The sequence below is a fragment of the Xiphophorus couchianus genome, chromosome 2 (assembly GCF_001444195.1).
Source record: "Xiphophorus couchianus chromosome 2, X_couchianus-1.0, whole genome shotgun sequence".
In the NCBI taxonomy this organism is placed as follows: domain Eukaryota; kingdom Metazoa; phylum Chordata; class Actinopteri; order Cyprinodontiformes; family Poeciliidae; genus Xiphophorus; species Xiphophorus couchianus.
This window is the reverse complement of record NC_040229.1, coordinates 20,240,998-20,255,420: the sequence shown is the minus strand read 5'-3', so window position 1 is coordinate 20,255,420 and position 14,423 is coordinate 20,240,998. Positions and strand designations below refer to the sequence as shown.

Here is a 14,423-nt window from a genome sequence, read left to right as displayed (position 1 = left end):
TCTTCAAGCAATCATGTGTGCTTTCAAATGTTTATTGCATACCAACAAAATAATGTAGTCTTACAAAATATACAAGTCTTAAATAGCTTCTGTTCATATTATGCAAGAAGATTTTTGCATAAAGAGTACATTAAGAGCAAGGAAACAGGATGACAGTAGATACAAAAGCTTCATTTAAGTCAGTCTACTGGTCTATTGCTCTCTGGGTTACTATATGCATAGTTCATCTTCATAATCCAACACTGTGATTTACTCAGAATTATATTAGTTTGCATAAATAGACAAAGGATCCCAAATAGCATTTGCCACATTGAGTTCTTTCCCAAGACTGCACTCATCTTTCAGATGTTCTGCATGAAATACCTTGGCTTTAAAAAAAAATTTAACATTACCTCAATGCAACATGATATGTGCAAAAGAAGCTTCCAATGCCTCCAAGCTATAAAAAGTGCATATCATATATTTTTTTACAATGATTTAGTACAGAATGTCCACATTTTAAGGAGAAACAGGCATAGAAAATTACATGGCTTTTTTTTCTAAACTCCAGTGCACTCACTGTCCATCGCTGACTATATGGCAGGAAGTATTCCCAGATTTCTCATTACATTCATATTCTGATCTGACTCATGAGGACAAAGAGCGAGTTGACGCTTTCCCTGAGCTTGGTGTCTTCTTCAGGTCCCAGTGTCACTCCAGCCAACCGAGCGGATCCGTTTGCTCCCATAATGCACGGCAGGCTGAGGAACACCTCTGCGCCTATACCACTCCAGCCCTAAGAAAGCAAAATGCGGATTTAGAAAAAATAAAAAATCAATTCAAATATATTCGCCTGGATGAATAGTGCAATGCCACTTTGTTTGAGAATTTGCATCATTTATACCTTTGTGTATTACTATTTTCTCAGCTTCAGTCCATGCATTGTGAATATCTCAAAATCTATTTAACTAATTTTAAAATTTTGATTCTGAAGGCTGTATGGTTGGTTGTGCACCTTTTCTACCACCATTGTTCCTACATTTGGATACAGCATTATGAGTATTTAGGGGCTTACTAATGTCCTTTTTTAGCTTACCCTCCTTGACTGACAATAACTGACTGCCATACAACTGAGATGTAATGAATTACTAGAGAGCTGCACTGTTTAAATTTAACTACTAAAATTACCTTTTCAGTGAGATTGTAATTCACTGAAGTACACCTGTAGTGTGAGACTTGGTAATAGTGGACCTATTGTTTTAATAACTTAAGAGCTACCTGAGCCAGTGTTGAGATGGAGTGAATCTTCATGTTATCTGTCACGATGGTGTTTGTGATGTCCGCAACAGAAAGACCTACAGACCAGGACCGCTGGCCTCGATTTTTCATGAGATCAAATGCTCTGAATGGGAAAAATAAAAATATGAATAATGATAAGACGTTAATAAAAGCTATGCCTTAATTCCATGTTTGTAGCAAAAGTACCTGTCTAGCAACGGCTTTGTAGAATTAGATCCTGGGGCGATCTCAAGTGCTCCGTTAGAACTCAGTCCAACGTTACTTATTACAGGAACTATCAAAACACACACAAAAAAACACTGGTAAGCTTAATGGTATGCATGATGTACAGTTGGCTTACCACATGCAAGATCTGCTGGAAGAACTACATAACTTGTCACCCTAATAATGGTGCAGATGAGCAAAAGGGATGAATACAAAAAAGTTAAAATAACTGGATACATTTTCTAACTGTAATTAGGTTTTTTCTCATGTGTGTAAAACGTTTTGGGCCAAATTTTTCAATCTTCTGAGTTTTTTTTTGTAAACAAGCAAAACTTAGAAGGTAATTATACACAGAAAATCTTACACTATGATTAAAAAAATAGATTTTACTTTCTCTGATATTTTGGTCAGAGTTGAGTAAATGAAGAGGAATAATTTTGTTTGCTCTCAAGGAGTCGTGTGAAATTTACAGGTAAATCTCAACAGATTTTCTAATCTAATATGACAAAAACCTGAAAGTCAGGAATCTAGAATATTTTTTGTAAGAGCAAGGAAAACAGATTTAAAACACAAAAATATTCTGTTACAGTCATACTGTCGTCTACATACTCATAAGGAAGATGGCTAAGTAGATTGTTGTCCAATTCTCCACCCTCCACTAGAAGGGCTACCCACAAGAGATACTGCTAAAGAAACTGATTATTCAAAGAATACTATATTCAAGCATTTTAACAGAAAGCTGTGTGGAAGGAAAAAGTGTGACAAGCAACATGGATTATTGCAACATATAAACCCCGTAGAGAATCTATGTAGCTTTGTGAATAGAAAGATGAGAGACATCAGAACCAAATACATATGAAGTATTACACAAAGTGTAATGAATCCATATATGAACTTCACTTTAAATTTATTTTTTTTATTATTTAAGTAAATTAACATATATTGAGATGCACCTCTACACTCCGACTCAAAGATCCATCAGGGTAAATGTTAAACCAGTTCTTTGTAACAACAGCATTAACATAAACCTTAATGTAACTATCTAATAGATTCTTCAGTTCCTCCCCACTCACCTTTATTGTCTGAGAGCTCTCCTATGACCCAGGCAGGTTTGTGTGTATTCAGATTAATATCCAGAACGTGGCTCAGACGCTCGGAGTCCAGGTTACACCCCGCTCCAATCACTCGTGTTGGAGGGAGACCACTTTGCCTCCAAGCAACGTGTGTCATGATGTCCACTGAATCGGTAGGAACTGAGGTTATACAACAGCAATAAAAACAATAAAACTTTGAAGAAGTGTCTGTTACTGACCTGGTTGTGAGGCAATAAGCAGGATGGCATTGGGGCTAAGATGTACCAGATTGGGGATTATTCCTCGGTACAAATCAACATTAGTCTGGACCACCTTTAAATATGACTCGTCGTTGTTCCATGAGTTGGCTGTCACCACTATAACCTTGGACCCCGCCGAAGATGAAATATCTACGAAATAAAACATTTAACATGGTCAGTACTTAATCCTAAAAACCTTATAGGAACACAACCATATCTTAAAAACATGTTGTTAAACTAAGCAAACAAGGTGGTGAGTCATCGTGGAAAGACCTTGTCAGCACAACGCTGGGAGTTCTTTCAAATAACAAAAGTATTGTTGGCCAAAAAGGACCGATGAGTCATAACATGACAGAGCAGAAAGTGACGTACCTCTGGATACCTGCACCTTCGGCAGGTTGAAGATTTCCAGGTCCGTAGCGCCGCTTTTGGAGGAGCTTTCAGCAACGTCGATAAAAACTAGTTTGTCCACATTACACTACACCATGTGAAAAAGAGATAAGCATTAACTCAGTACCATTAACTGATCTGACAAAACCAAACAATGTTTATCTGTTACACTGTCAAAAACTAAGGTAGCTTACCTTAGATAAAATGCTCATCACACACGCCATGCCCAAATCTCCTCCTCCAACAACTGAAACTTTGATGTTTTGCTCATCTTGATGCCTGATCCCACCTGAAGTTCATATAAAATATATATTTTTTAAAAGTCTGATTTGTGAAGGTAAAAATTAAGAGTGAATGTAAAGAGCAGCACCATCATTGATCTTCAGATTAGAGACATAAGCCATGAGCTCATGGGGGTCCTTGGTGTCTTCTGTGGTCCTGGAAGATAGCGGAGGGTCTTCCTCAAACTTGGAAATCATCTCATTCAGGAGACCCACGACGGATGACCTGGGCTGTAACAGAGTAAGGCTGATGAGAAAATCACAGCTAGGCTTGTGATAGTTATTGTTATGAGACATGCAGTTTCAAATGTACTGTTTCAATAGTTTCAAAAGATCCCAAAAACCCAAGTCTGTAAGATAAGCAGCAGTCTACAGGCTAGCTAGTCCAGTAGATAGACTCACTAATTTACCGGTTTCCCACACTTGTGTTGCTTCATAGAACATAGAATACTTGTAAGTTCAGCACCGTGTTTATATTTTTGCTTTGGTCTATTTACTAACATGAGAGTAATCAAATAGTATAGCAGTATTATATCAGTAACAATATATAATTTTAGAAGAAGTAGGAATAAATGCTTTTAAATTTTTCACAGAAAAATAAAAGGTTTGATTCTGCAATAAACAGACATGTGAAATTATGGTATTTTTACTCAAGATTATGAGACAGTGAAGATCCAATGCCAAATTAGACACTAGAGTAATTTTAAAATATAGATAGCAAATGCAAAAGCTTACATGATCCCAGTTGTGAAGTACCGGGAGGTGGATCCGTCCCTTCGCGTCGACATGTTTTCCCTCTCTGATCACCATGTTGGAGGTGGGCCTCAGGAGGCATATCGGAGGCGTGAACGGGAACGAGTACAGAAGCCACAGCTCGATGGGGAAGTTGTAGGAGCGGCCTTAAAGAGAGAGGCTGCCATTAGAACATCCTCTGACATAAAACTGCATAGACAGTGTTTGTAAAATTCTTACCATCATACTTTACAGGTATGACGCCAGTTAATTTCAGGAGCTCCATCTGGGTGTTATCAGAGGATGCTGAAAAGCACAATATATCACCTGTTAGTTAACACAGTATTGTGAAAATGTATTTGCCCCCTTAGATCTGCTTCTAGTTACACAACAGAGAATTTTAGGACGGTTACATCATTCTGACGTGCAAACATGGTGGTAATACTGTGATGATCCTGACCAGTTTCTTGCATCAGGACCTGGTCAACTCGTTAGTTGGTCAATTAGATGCAACTAATTGACCAATTCAGGCCTCTACCATAAAAATCGCCTTGAAGATCGTTTGATCAAAGATTTGCGACCTTGAGCTCAAACACACCAGCAAACCACCACCGAACTGCTAAAAAGAAACAAAATCATGAACAAAATCATGACTTTACATATGACTCGTCATTGTTCCATGAGTTGGCTGTCACCACTATAACCTTGGACCCCGCCGAGTCACACTGAGATGCAGTAGGACAAAAGCCTTCCAATAAGGCTGAATTAAAACCCATTCTGAAAGAAGAGGTGGCTATAATTCTTCCACAGTGCGGTAAAAGACTCACTGTGAGTATTAGAAAACAGTAGATGGAAGTTAGTTGGCACAGCTGATTAGGTTTGGGGGTCAATCACTTTTTCACATAGGCCATGGTTGGATTTGATAGCTTGTTTTCCCTTATTAAATGAAATCGTCGTTTGCTGTTCGTATTTACTCAGGTAACCTTCCTGATACTAAAATGTGATTAATGAGTAGAAACATGTCAGGAAGCAAATACATTTTCACCAGAATGTATTTTGTCAAAGAAATGTAAAGGTAGCACAAAAACTTACTGTACATGCCAGTATATGGTTTCATGTCTGGGAAGATGCGATTAATTTTTTGAAGTTCGTCAACTGTGACATCTCCAAATTTGTACTAGTAGAGGGGAAAAGAAATGATTAGTAAAAGCATGCATAAGATTTATAAATGATAAGTTTTTTTTATTTTAAGTTTTTCAACATAGTCGAGTTTTTTTTGTGCTCAGTGTTCACTCAATTTTCTGTTATGACTTACAAAATAAAAATCTGGATTTTCTTTAAAAATGATCCTCAGTTTCTGATCCTTATCTTACTGAAGTCTAAAATCATAAAAACTCAATATTCTTAACGCAGGGTTAGGAGACATTACTGCCCATTATTAGATACATGACTCGACCTTTCATCGTTCAAAAGTCATTCAGCAGTAAGGATGTACTTAGTTTTCCAAGTAATTCTAAATAAATCATGACGTGGTGTAATATGTCCTGTTCTGTTGCACATCTGATGCCACATCAGTTTGATTTTAACAGCTGACAAAAAAAGGAAATGTTTTTTGAAATATAGTTATTTCAAATCAACACAATGTCATAATAATAACGGTCTAATAATTTAGAGTGAGAAAGGCAACGAAGTACATTCATCTTTAAAAAAAAAAAATCTATTATATATTAAAGATTAAGATGCACCACAACTCCAGTACTTCCAGTGTTAAATATCTGGATGGAGATACAGACATGAGCAGGATTGTTATGGAGAAAAAATATTTTTCTAACCTTTATTTGTAGGGAAATATTAATTAATAAGCATTGACTAATTTAACTTTCATCTTTTAAAACCTATTATTTTTGGGAGCAGCCATATTCGATGCCCGCACATTGATTTGCACTCGTGTGGTATTTTCTTTAACTTTAGATTACACTCTTTTTAATAACTCTTTTTTAAAACTTATGAATAATCATTCTTGTATATTGTCCTGTGTTACTTTTACTAGATGCTGTTTTTAATTTTTTATTTCTCCACTTGATTATTTTTTAAATCTTTTATAGCACTTTCCAACTTGTGTTAAAACTTTTTTTTTTTTTTAGGTATTATTAAAATCCTGATCATTAACACATCTGTACAATTAACTCAAAAGAGTAAACACTATTAAAACTTCTGCAATAAATTTCAGTCATTTTACAAATGAGCAGGGTTTTTTAAATTTTTATTTCTTACTGAAACTGTCAGCTTCTTGAAAGAAATTGGCCAATTAAATATTTATAAATTTTTACACAAATTCTAAATATTTTACTGTCATATTTTACATTTCTTTTTGCTCGTTGTCATAGTAAAGGTAAGAAGGAAAAACAGCGTAAACTTTATTTGAATAGTTTTCTGTACATGTAATTACATTTAAGTTGTTCAATTCAACAGCTTAATATTCTGCAAATCCATCCAAACAGAATAATGGCACTCTCACTTTGTAATCTTATTTAAGTTCCTTTCGTGAATTTAAGTAACTAAAGCTGGTTCTTCCAGTTTTCTCAGGCTGGCAGAAGCTAATAGAAACTAGCCTACAAAGCTAGCCGGCTTTTACAAAGGAAAGTTTAGACTGAACACATTTCCAAGTTGTCATTTGTTCAAACTAACCTTTGTAAGGATGCGCTGTATTTTCTCTGACTTGAGGTCCATCTACGTCACCCGGAAATTAGCCAAAAGAAATATGAATATACCAGTTATCCTTTAGGTTTGATGCTCCTACCAGTTGTACAATTCCAGCTCTATTGATAAACTTCCGCAAACTTGGAGGATCAGCCAAAGGCGTAGCTAGGTGACACTGATGTCACTACCGACTCAAGCCCCTCCCTCTTTGAAAAATCCCCTACACCAAAGATATGGCAAGGCATTGTCATATATAACCAGGTGTCAAAATAAGCAGCCATAGTAATAACATCCCTACTATAAAATTACGAATAGAAACACCAATTCTAATAGCTAAAATCAGGATTTTAATTAATGACATTTAGGCAAAAATTAAAACCCTAAAAGGAAATGCCTATATTTTCATATTATATGGTAAAATTGGATGTTTGTCATTTGACAATGGCTAAATTATTTGTCAAATAGACAATTTCATACAGAACTATACTGGCCAACATTCCACACTATAAACATTATTCAAGCTCAGACTGTTCACATCATTTTGTGTTTTTTCCATCTAGTATCCTTTTAGCTTCAGATAGTGCTAAGCCATTTTTCTCAAGGGAGGGCTTTATACTTTGATCATAAAACATATTATGAAGGTTTTTCTTCATATTTTAGGCATTTACAATTAGGACTAATTGTAAATGCCTAAAACAGCTTAATTGTAAATGGGTTTTTTTCCCCAGTTATTTGTTATCTCTTACATTGTGTGTGAATTGTGAGAGTTATTTTTTGTTTTTAAGCATATGCAATGACTGACGGCACTTTTTAAATTTCGTTGTTCTTGTGACAATGACAATAAAGATTTATCTTAACTTAAGTTAAAATATGAGTGTTTCTTGATAAGAATGCCTCTTCGCCTATCTGTAATGTTTACTGGATCCAATCAAGAAAGCAGCATATGATGATATCTAATATTTCAAAGTAGTTTGTCCTTGGAGAAGTGTCATCGGATTATACAAGATGTTGATTGTGGGTAGAACTGATAATATTCTAGGGAGATGAAAAAAATGATTTGAAAGAATTTGGTCAGCACTAAAATTGCATCCACTACACAACAAGTACTACTTTAAAAAGCAGTATGAAAATAGTCAAATATTTTGCTCATTTTAAGACAGACAAAACCACTAGTTTTAATCAATCAAAAAGAAAAATGGAACCAAATTTCTGCATATATAAATTTACCAAAATAGTCTTAATCTGAGAAAAATTGACATCATTCACTACTGTTAAATAAAAGCATTTATGCAATTATTACTGTCAAAATATTTTACACAACATATGAATTGGTAATGTTTTCTGCACAATAACTAACAATATGTTCTAATAATTGATTGAAAAAAGTAACAGAAAATATGTTGAAAACTGTCACGGTTATTGGTAACATGAGAAAAACAGATTCATGTTTGTTAAAAGTTCAATTCTGTCCAGATTGTAAATCCAGAACTTTGTAGAGGAAATAAATATGGACTTGAGAATTTCTCATTATTTTCTAAATGCTTTCAATGGGTTTTGCATATCGTCTTTTGATAGATAATCTTTCACAACACATGGTCAAATGTGGGCCCGATGCTTTAGGATCGCCAAGCCACTGTGCCAAAGTTCAGAGGACAAAGGATTCTTTTATTTATCAAAACAGGAATGGAGCTTCAGTTGATTTTTTTCCTCTTGGTCTTTTTTCTTCTCAGCTCTTCTTCCTCTCGCTTCTCTTCCTCCAGGTCCTCTTGCACAGCCATTCTCAGACTAAAGTAAGACAAAGGCAAGAGTATGGAAATGTATGTTACCGGTCACAATTACTTTTAATCAGGAGACAAAAATTGCCAAAATGTCTATTTTAATACCTCCTGGCTTCTTCTTTCTGCAGGTCTTTCCAGCTGCTCTCCATAAATTTAAGAGCATAGTCACTTTCATCTTTGTATCTGGGAGAAGAAAAAGACAAAGTAGCAATAAATTGATATTTTGACAAATCAATTGCTTTAACATAAAAGAGAAATCTATACTGAATATGTATTTGTAGATGGAAAACTGTGTAAATAAAAAAATCAATTAACTAAAAAAAAAAAAGATGTTTCAGGATTTTATTTTATTTTCAGGCAGATCTTCTATAAATCTGGCCATTTTTCTGCCAGTCCATAGAAAGGTGCGTATCAGAGTGAGTGAGCCACTACCAGCTTTTCTAGCAACTACTTTTTAATTAGTCCAATGAAATATTGACATTTTCAGATCAACCACAAGTCATATTTATCAAAACTAAGAATTCAAGATGTGAAATATTGTGTTTAATGAATCTGTGAGATTCACTGTTTGGCCTGAAGTACTGTCATTAACTTTTCAATTATAATCAAATTAATTGCGATGCCCCTCGAGTCAGAAATAAACAATAATCATATCTTTCTGGACACTCATATCACAATACTACCTTGTGCAAAACCAGTGCACAAGGTAGAATAACAACCTCCAAGTGTGGTGGCCAGGTGTAACAGCAAGTTATTTGTATTATTACTGTATCTGGACTTTTTTCAGAGATCTAAATCTTTACTCTATGTGTGTGAATACCAAGTGCAAACCCATTTGTCACAATACCCCATTAACACCATGAAGAGAACACTCACCTGTTTCGGTCATAGCCAAAGATCTCCTTAATGTGCCTGGAGATTTCGTCTTGTTCTTCACCTCCATCATCAATGAAGTCGTCCATTTCAGGGTCATACTCTTCCTCCTCATCCTCATACTTCCTCTTGTATGCAATTGTGATGGGTGGTAACATGGTTCCTGGAAAGAAAGTACTAAAATTGTTGGCAACAGATCTTGTTCTTAGAGACTTGAGATGTGATTTGATTATTTTGATGGTCAAAAGAAAAGACTAAACTCTATTCAAAGACTGCTGACATTGAAACATTTTAAACATCATTGTGGATCTGTTAATAACAAACTTATCACAGTCTGGTTAAATTTGAAGATCATTTAGAAAACAGTGAATTTAATAAAATAAGAAATTGGTAAGTTCGTATTTATGGACTGCTGAAAGCAAATGTCCTTTAGTAAGAACCAAACCGAACTTTAACCAGCTTCAGGTAATACATTTACCAGTGATGATTTTGCCTTTTCATTAAAGCTTTTAAAAATTGAATAAACCATTTACAAATCTTCACTAATAACATCATGCATTTCCAGGTTCTCACCTGGTGGTCTGTTCATCATAGGTCTGGGTGGAATTCCGGGTCTGATTCCCGGCATCATCCCAGGTCTGATTCCCGGCATCATCCCAGGTCTGATACCCGGCATCATTCCAGGTCTGATTCCTGGCATCATCCCAGGTCTCATCCCTGGCATCATCCCAGGTCTCTGTTGCATGCCTGGCCGAGGGGAAACCCCTGGCCTAGGTCCACCCACATTCTTGGATGAGATGGTCTCTGACACAACAGTGCACTTAGGTCTGCCCGGCCCTGACCCAAGGTTACAGTTTGGCCGCCCTGGTACCTGTCCTCCATTACCAGGTCTAAGAGGTCCTGGAGGTCGGGATCCACCTCTTTCAGGACCGCTGCCACCTGGCTTAATCTGTGGCCCACCACCAGGTTTATTTTGGGGTATGCCCATAGGCCTCCCCTGACACTGCTTCCCTGCCTTAGAAGGACCACCCAAAGACGGCCTCAGTGAATTACCATTTGATCTCACCAGAGGATTATTTCCAGAGCTTTGTGGGTCTCCTCTGTTAGATTTCATCTCTCCAGCTATAGATCCCTGCTTTAATGAACTGCCTTGAATGGGTCTCGTCTGCTGTGAGGTTGCATGTTGAGACCTCTGGCCAGCTCCAACTCCAGTAGAATGCTTGTTCCCTTGAATACCTGAAGCTCCTTTTTGATGTAATGACAAACCATCTTTTCTTGAGCTAAGGTCACTTGAGGTGCTGGGTTTTTGGGTAAGCGCCATCCTGGAGTTTACATGTTTGGCTGAGGCCTGAGATGAGGGGGCTTTTGAAGGGTTTTTACTAAGTGTAGCAACTGGTGAAGCAGAAATGCCCATCTTGGGTTTGGAAAAGGAGAGGCCTTTGTCACTTGTTCCAGCTGATTGAACCTTATTCCCTGATCTACTGGGCAGACTTGGCTTTTCTGTAGAGTTCCTTTGCAGTTTATTGTGTTTTTGTTCTTTTTCTGTAGTGTTTTTTCTAACTGAACTAGAAGTGGACAAAGACCGTCCCTCTCTTCCACCATCTACCTTTGAGTCCCTGCTTTTGTCAGGTCTCTTAGCCTTGCGCTCCATCTCCAGTTCACGTATCTCTTCGGCTGTGCGGAGCCTTTCTTCCTTTTTCACCTTAGGTTTTAGCTCAACTGGCTCAAATTGCTTCTTTTCTGCCAGTCTGAGTAAATCAGCAAAGTTCATGGCAGCAGGAGAAGGTTTGGGTGGGCCAGACATTTTTTTAGAAACAGATTTACTGGGCCCAATGACACCCATAGTCTTCTGTGGCCTCATCATCTCTGGCTCTGGCTCTGGCTCTCCCTCTGAATCTGTCTGCTCATACTCATAATTATCTTCATCGTCTAATGGATCGATTGCATTATTCCTAAATCTTTCAGAGTCATTTGGATCATCTTGCTGCTTATCTCCTTTTGAGCCCCTCTTTTTCGGAGTCTCTACCACTGGAATGCCGTTGTAGCCTTTGAAATTGTCCTTGGTTCTGGATGCCATGGCTCGTGCTTTACGATCCGACTTCAACTCAACCCTCTTTGCCAATAGCTGCTCTTTTTGTTTCTTACTTTCTATTTCTGAAAAGAAAAAGAAAAGAGATTACCTGTATCTGTATAGATTTCAGTCAAAATTGTACCAATAGGGCTTGTCCTGACTGAGACAAATATCCAATTTTAGAGGTCTGATCTTTTCTTCTGAAAGATTATGAGTTAGAAATGAGATACGAAATCTGTTCCAGGTTCTTTGATAGCGATGGTAGCCTTGAATCCAACAGAAAATAGGAAAATTAAAAGTTTACCTTCAAATGCATCCATGCATATTTGGCTAAACTTTATCAGATCTTTATCAAAGTCAAAACTACATCAACACATGTACTAAATAGCAAAATTGTGAAAGTTTGGAATCTGACCTGCAGATCAGAGGCAAAATTAGAGAAAACTGGCACAAGTCAATCTCCAGTAGACAGAGCTGTGCACCTCTAATTTGAGTATTACTGTGTAAACTGACTTAATGTCATAGATACCTTTCTGTTTTGTGTCACTCTGTCGCTTTTTTAGAAGTGCTTGCACAGCAGCAGGGTTTACACCTTTAGACCTTGGATCCTTTTTGGGTGGTCCCGTCTGAAGACTGTATCTCTTCTGCACAAAGAAAGACAAGGATGAGACATAAGAACAACTGCTGAACGTAAAACTTCATCGAACTGTTAAAGTAAATATGCTATTTTTAAATAAACTAATTTCAAAGTTCTAGATGTGTGTTTTAAACCATAAAACTAAAGATATATATATATACATATACAGTACAGACCAAAAGTTTGGACACACCTTCTAATTCAATGGGTTTTCTTTATTTTCATGACTATTTATAATATATATATATATATATATATATATATATATATATATATATATATATAAACCAAATGGAATAATGTATTTGAGGCAGAAGCTTACTATATTGTAAGTTTAGCAACCATCTGTACTATAGGACCTTCACTGACACTTATAGATGGAACACACTGAATTGTAACAATGCTTCCCACTTACGAACATATTTACAAGTAATCATCTTTAACTTACTTGTACACTGCTGAGACCCTGGTTTTGCGACGCGATGTCCAATATATTATCAAAGTCCATCATTTTGGCAGTAGATGATGCCATACATCTGCCTGAAGGGAATCAAGCAACCCACAGCCACCAGAATCGTGGTTCACGTTTAGGATTTAGACAGTCACACTATCAAACCACGTTTATCTTGACAGCTACACAAAGAGGACGGTACGTTGTTGAACCAACGCTACGGGGACCCAAACCCTTATCTTAACGGAGCAGACTACATTTACTTTATCACTTTTTAAGATAGAATACGCTAGCGCAGTTAGCTAACCGTGTCTCCACAGCTGTTAACGTCAGCTAACTGAGATTCCAGGAGGACCAACTTCCTCTTTGTACGAACGAAAACAACGCAACATCCATCAAAATACGCGTCTGACCAAATTACACTAAAATCACATAGCTGGAAAAAAATCTATAATTTTTAATTCGGAGACGATTTAAAGCCAAGCAGTGACTAAGAACGACAAAATTAAACGGCCAAACCGGATAGTGCAGAAGTGACATAGTTCACACTACATACTTCCGCTTTTGCTTAAGAGCAGAGAGTGTGTGTGGAATCATATCGTCTCGATGTAAATCAATGGACGGAGGCAGGGGGGATCTATCTTGACTGTAAGTGCGCAAATGTACCATAATCAACCGTTCTTGGATGAATAATAGGTACAAAACGAGGATTTCTTTAAATGAATTGAAAAGCTGTGGAATTTATTTTAATTTAGTTTGTTGATAGTATATATAGTATGGTAATATCGGTAGTGCTTTTGCGTACGGCTTCAAAGTGAATCCAATCCATTTGAAGTGCTCCCTCCGTATTTTACGTTTGACAAAACTTCTCCTATTCGCCATACGCAATATCCTTCCGAAAACATTTTTTTACAGTAAAGAACCACTTGATGTCGCCACTTCTTGGACAATCTCTAAAGCTCTGGACATTTCATTGCACAGATAAAGCTTTTACTTCGTCTACTAGGTGTAACTTGTGTAGCCTTATGAAAGAACAAAAAAGTAATTACTCTCCACTAATCTCTGCATTTATATAGCAATTATAAAAGTCACTTTTATACCAAAACGCAGCAGAATGTAGTTTTTCCTAAACGATATCCAAGAGGTAGTTCTGGAGTGTAGAAAATCGATTTTTAAGGCATCAGTTTATATTCTTTTTTCCCCTCCACATTACCAATTTGTTTTTGATGTTTTAACATTTTAAAATAAATATTGTCTTTACATTATGGAATATTACAAGTCTTATAACATTACAAACAAGAAATACTTAAAATTGTGTTGTATTTTTCTGTCAAAATACTGATAAAGTAGATTGAAGCTTGTGGTTGTAGTATGACAAGAGGTTAGGACAATTAATAGTTTTCTAGGGCAATGTATTTTGCAAAAATATTTTTTGTTAGATGTAATTTGGAATATGTTTTTAATTGTTGTAAGCTTTATAATAAATAATTTACAAATAATATTATATTACAGGGTATACAAAATTGCAAATAAAAAAATACTTCAAATAATCAGCATTAGTCATGTACTAATGCTTATGTGGGGTATTTAGCCCCCACGTTCAAGGGGGCTAAATACAAATTAATTTCACATGTTTATTCAATTTTTAGTTGTAAAAATAAATAAAAACAAGTTTATTTTTCGCCATGTGCTACA

At 36.4% G+C, this 14,423-nt stretch overlaps 2 protein-coding genes across 2 annotated transcripts; both read right to left on the bottom strand.

Annotated features, from left to right (window-relative positions):
* Positions 1-16: 16 nt before the first annotated feature.
* On the bottom strand, positions 17-7,077 carry uevld (UEV and lactate/malate dehyrogenase domains). The gene is made up of 12 exons (XM_028038804.1): positions 6,907-7,077; positions 5,311-5,395; positions 4,459-4,524; positions 4,222-4,385; positions 3,576-3,717; positions 3,400-3,494; positions 3,188-3,293; positions 2,795-2,965; positions 2,556-2,720; positions 1,465-1,552; positions 1,258-1,381; positions 17-775 (listed from the first exon to the last, which is right to left on the bottom strand). Exons 1-12 carry the CDS (start codon positions 6,946-6,948, stop codon positions 611-613), a joined length of 1,413 nt encoding a protein of 470 aa, XP_027894605.1. The 5' UTR covers positions 6,949-7,077; the 3' UTR covers positions 17-610.
* A 1,107-nt stretch (positions 7,078-8,184) lies between these two features.
* On the bottom strand, positions 8,185-13,271 carry spty2d1 (SPT2 chromatin protein domain containing 1). The gene is made up of 6 exons (XM_028038770.1): positions 12,726-13,271; positions 12,170-12,284; positions 10,143-11,723; positions 9,573-9,732; positions 8,802-8,879; positions 8,185-8,703 (listed from the first exon to the last, which is right to left on the bottom strand). Exons 1-6 carry the CDS (start codon positions 12,807-12,809, stop codon positions 8,610-8,612), a joined length of 2,112 nt encoding a protein of 703 aa, XP_027894571.1. The 5' UTR covers positions 12,810-13,271; the 3' UTR covers positions 8,185-8,609.
* Positions 13,272-14,423: the final 1,152 nt, after the last annotated feature.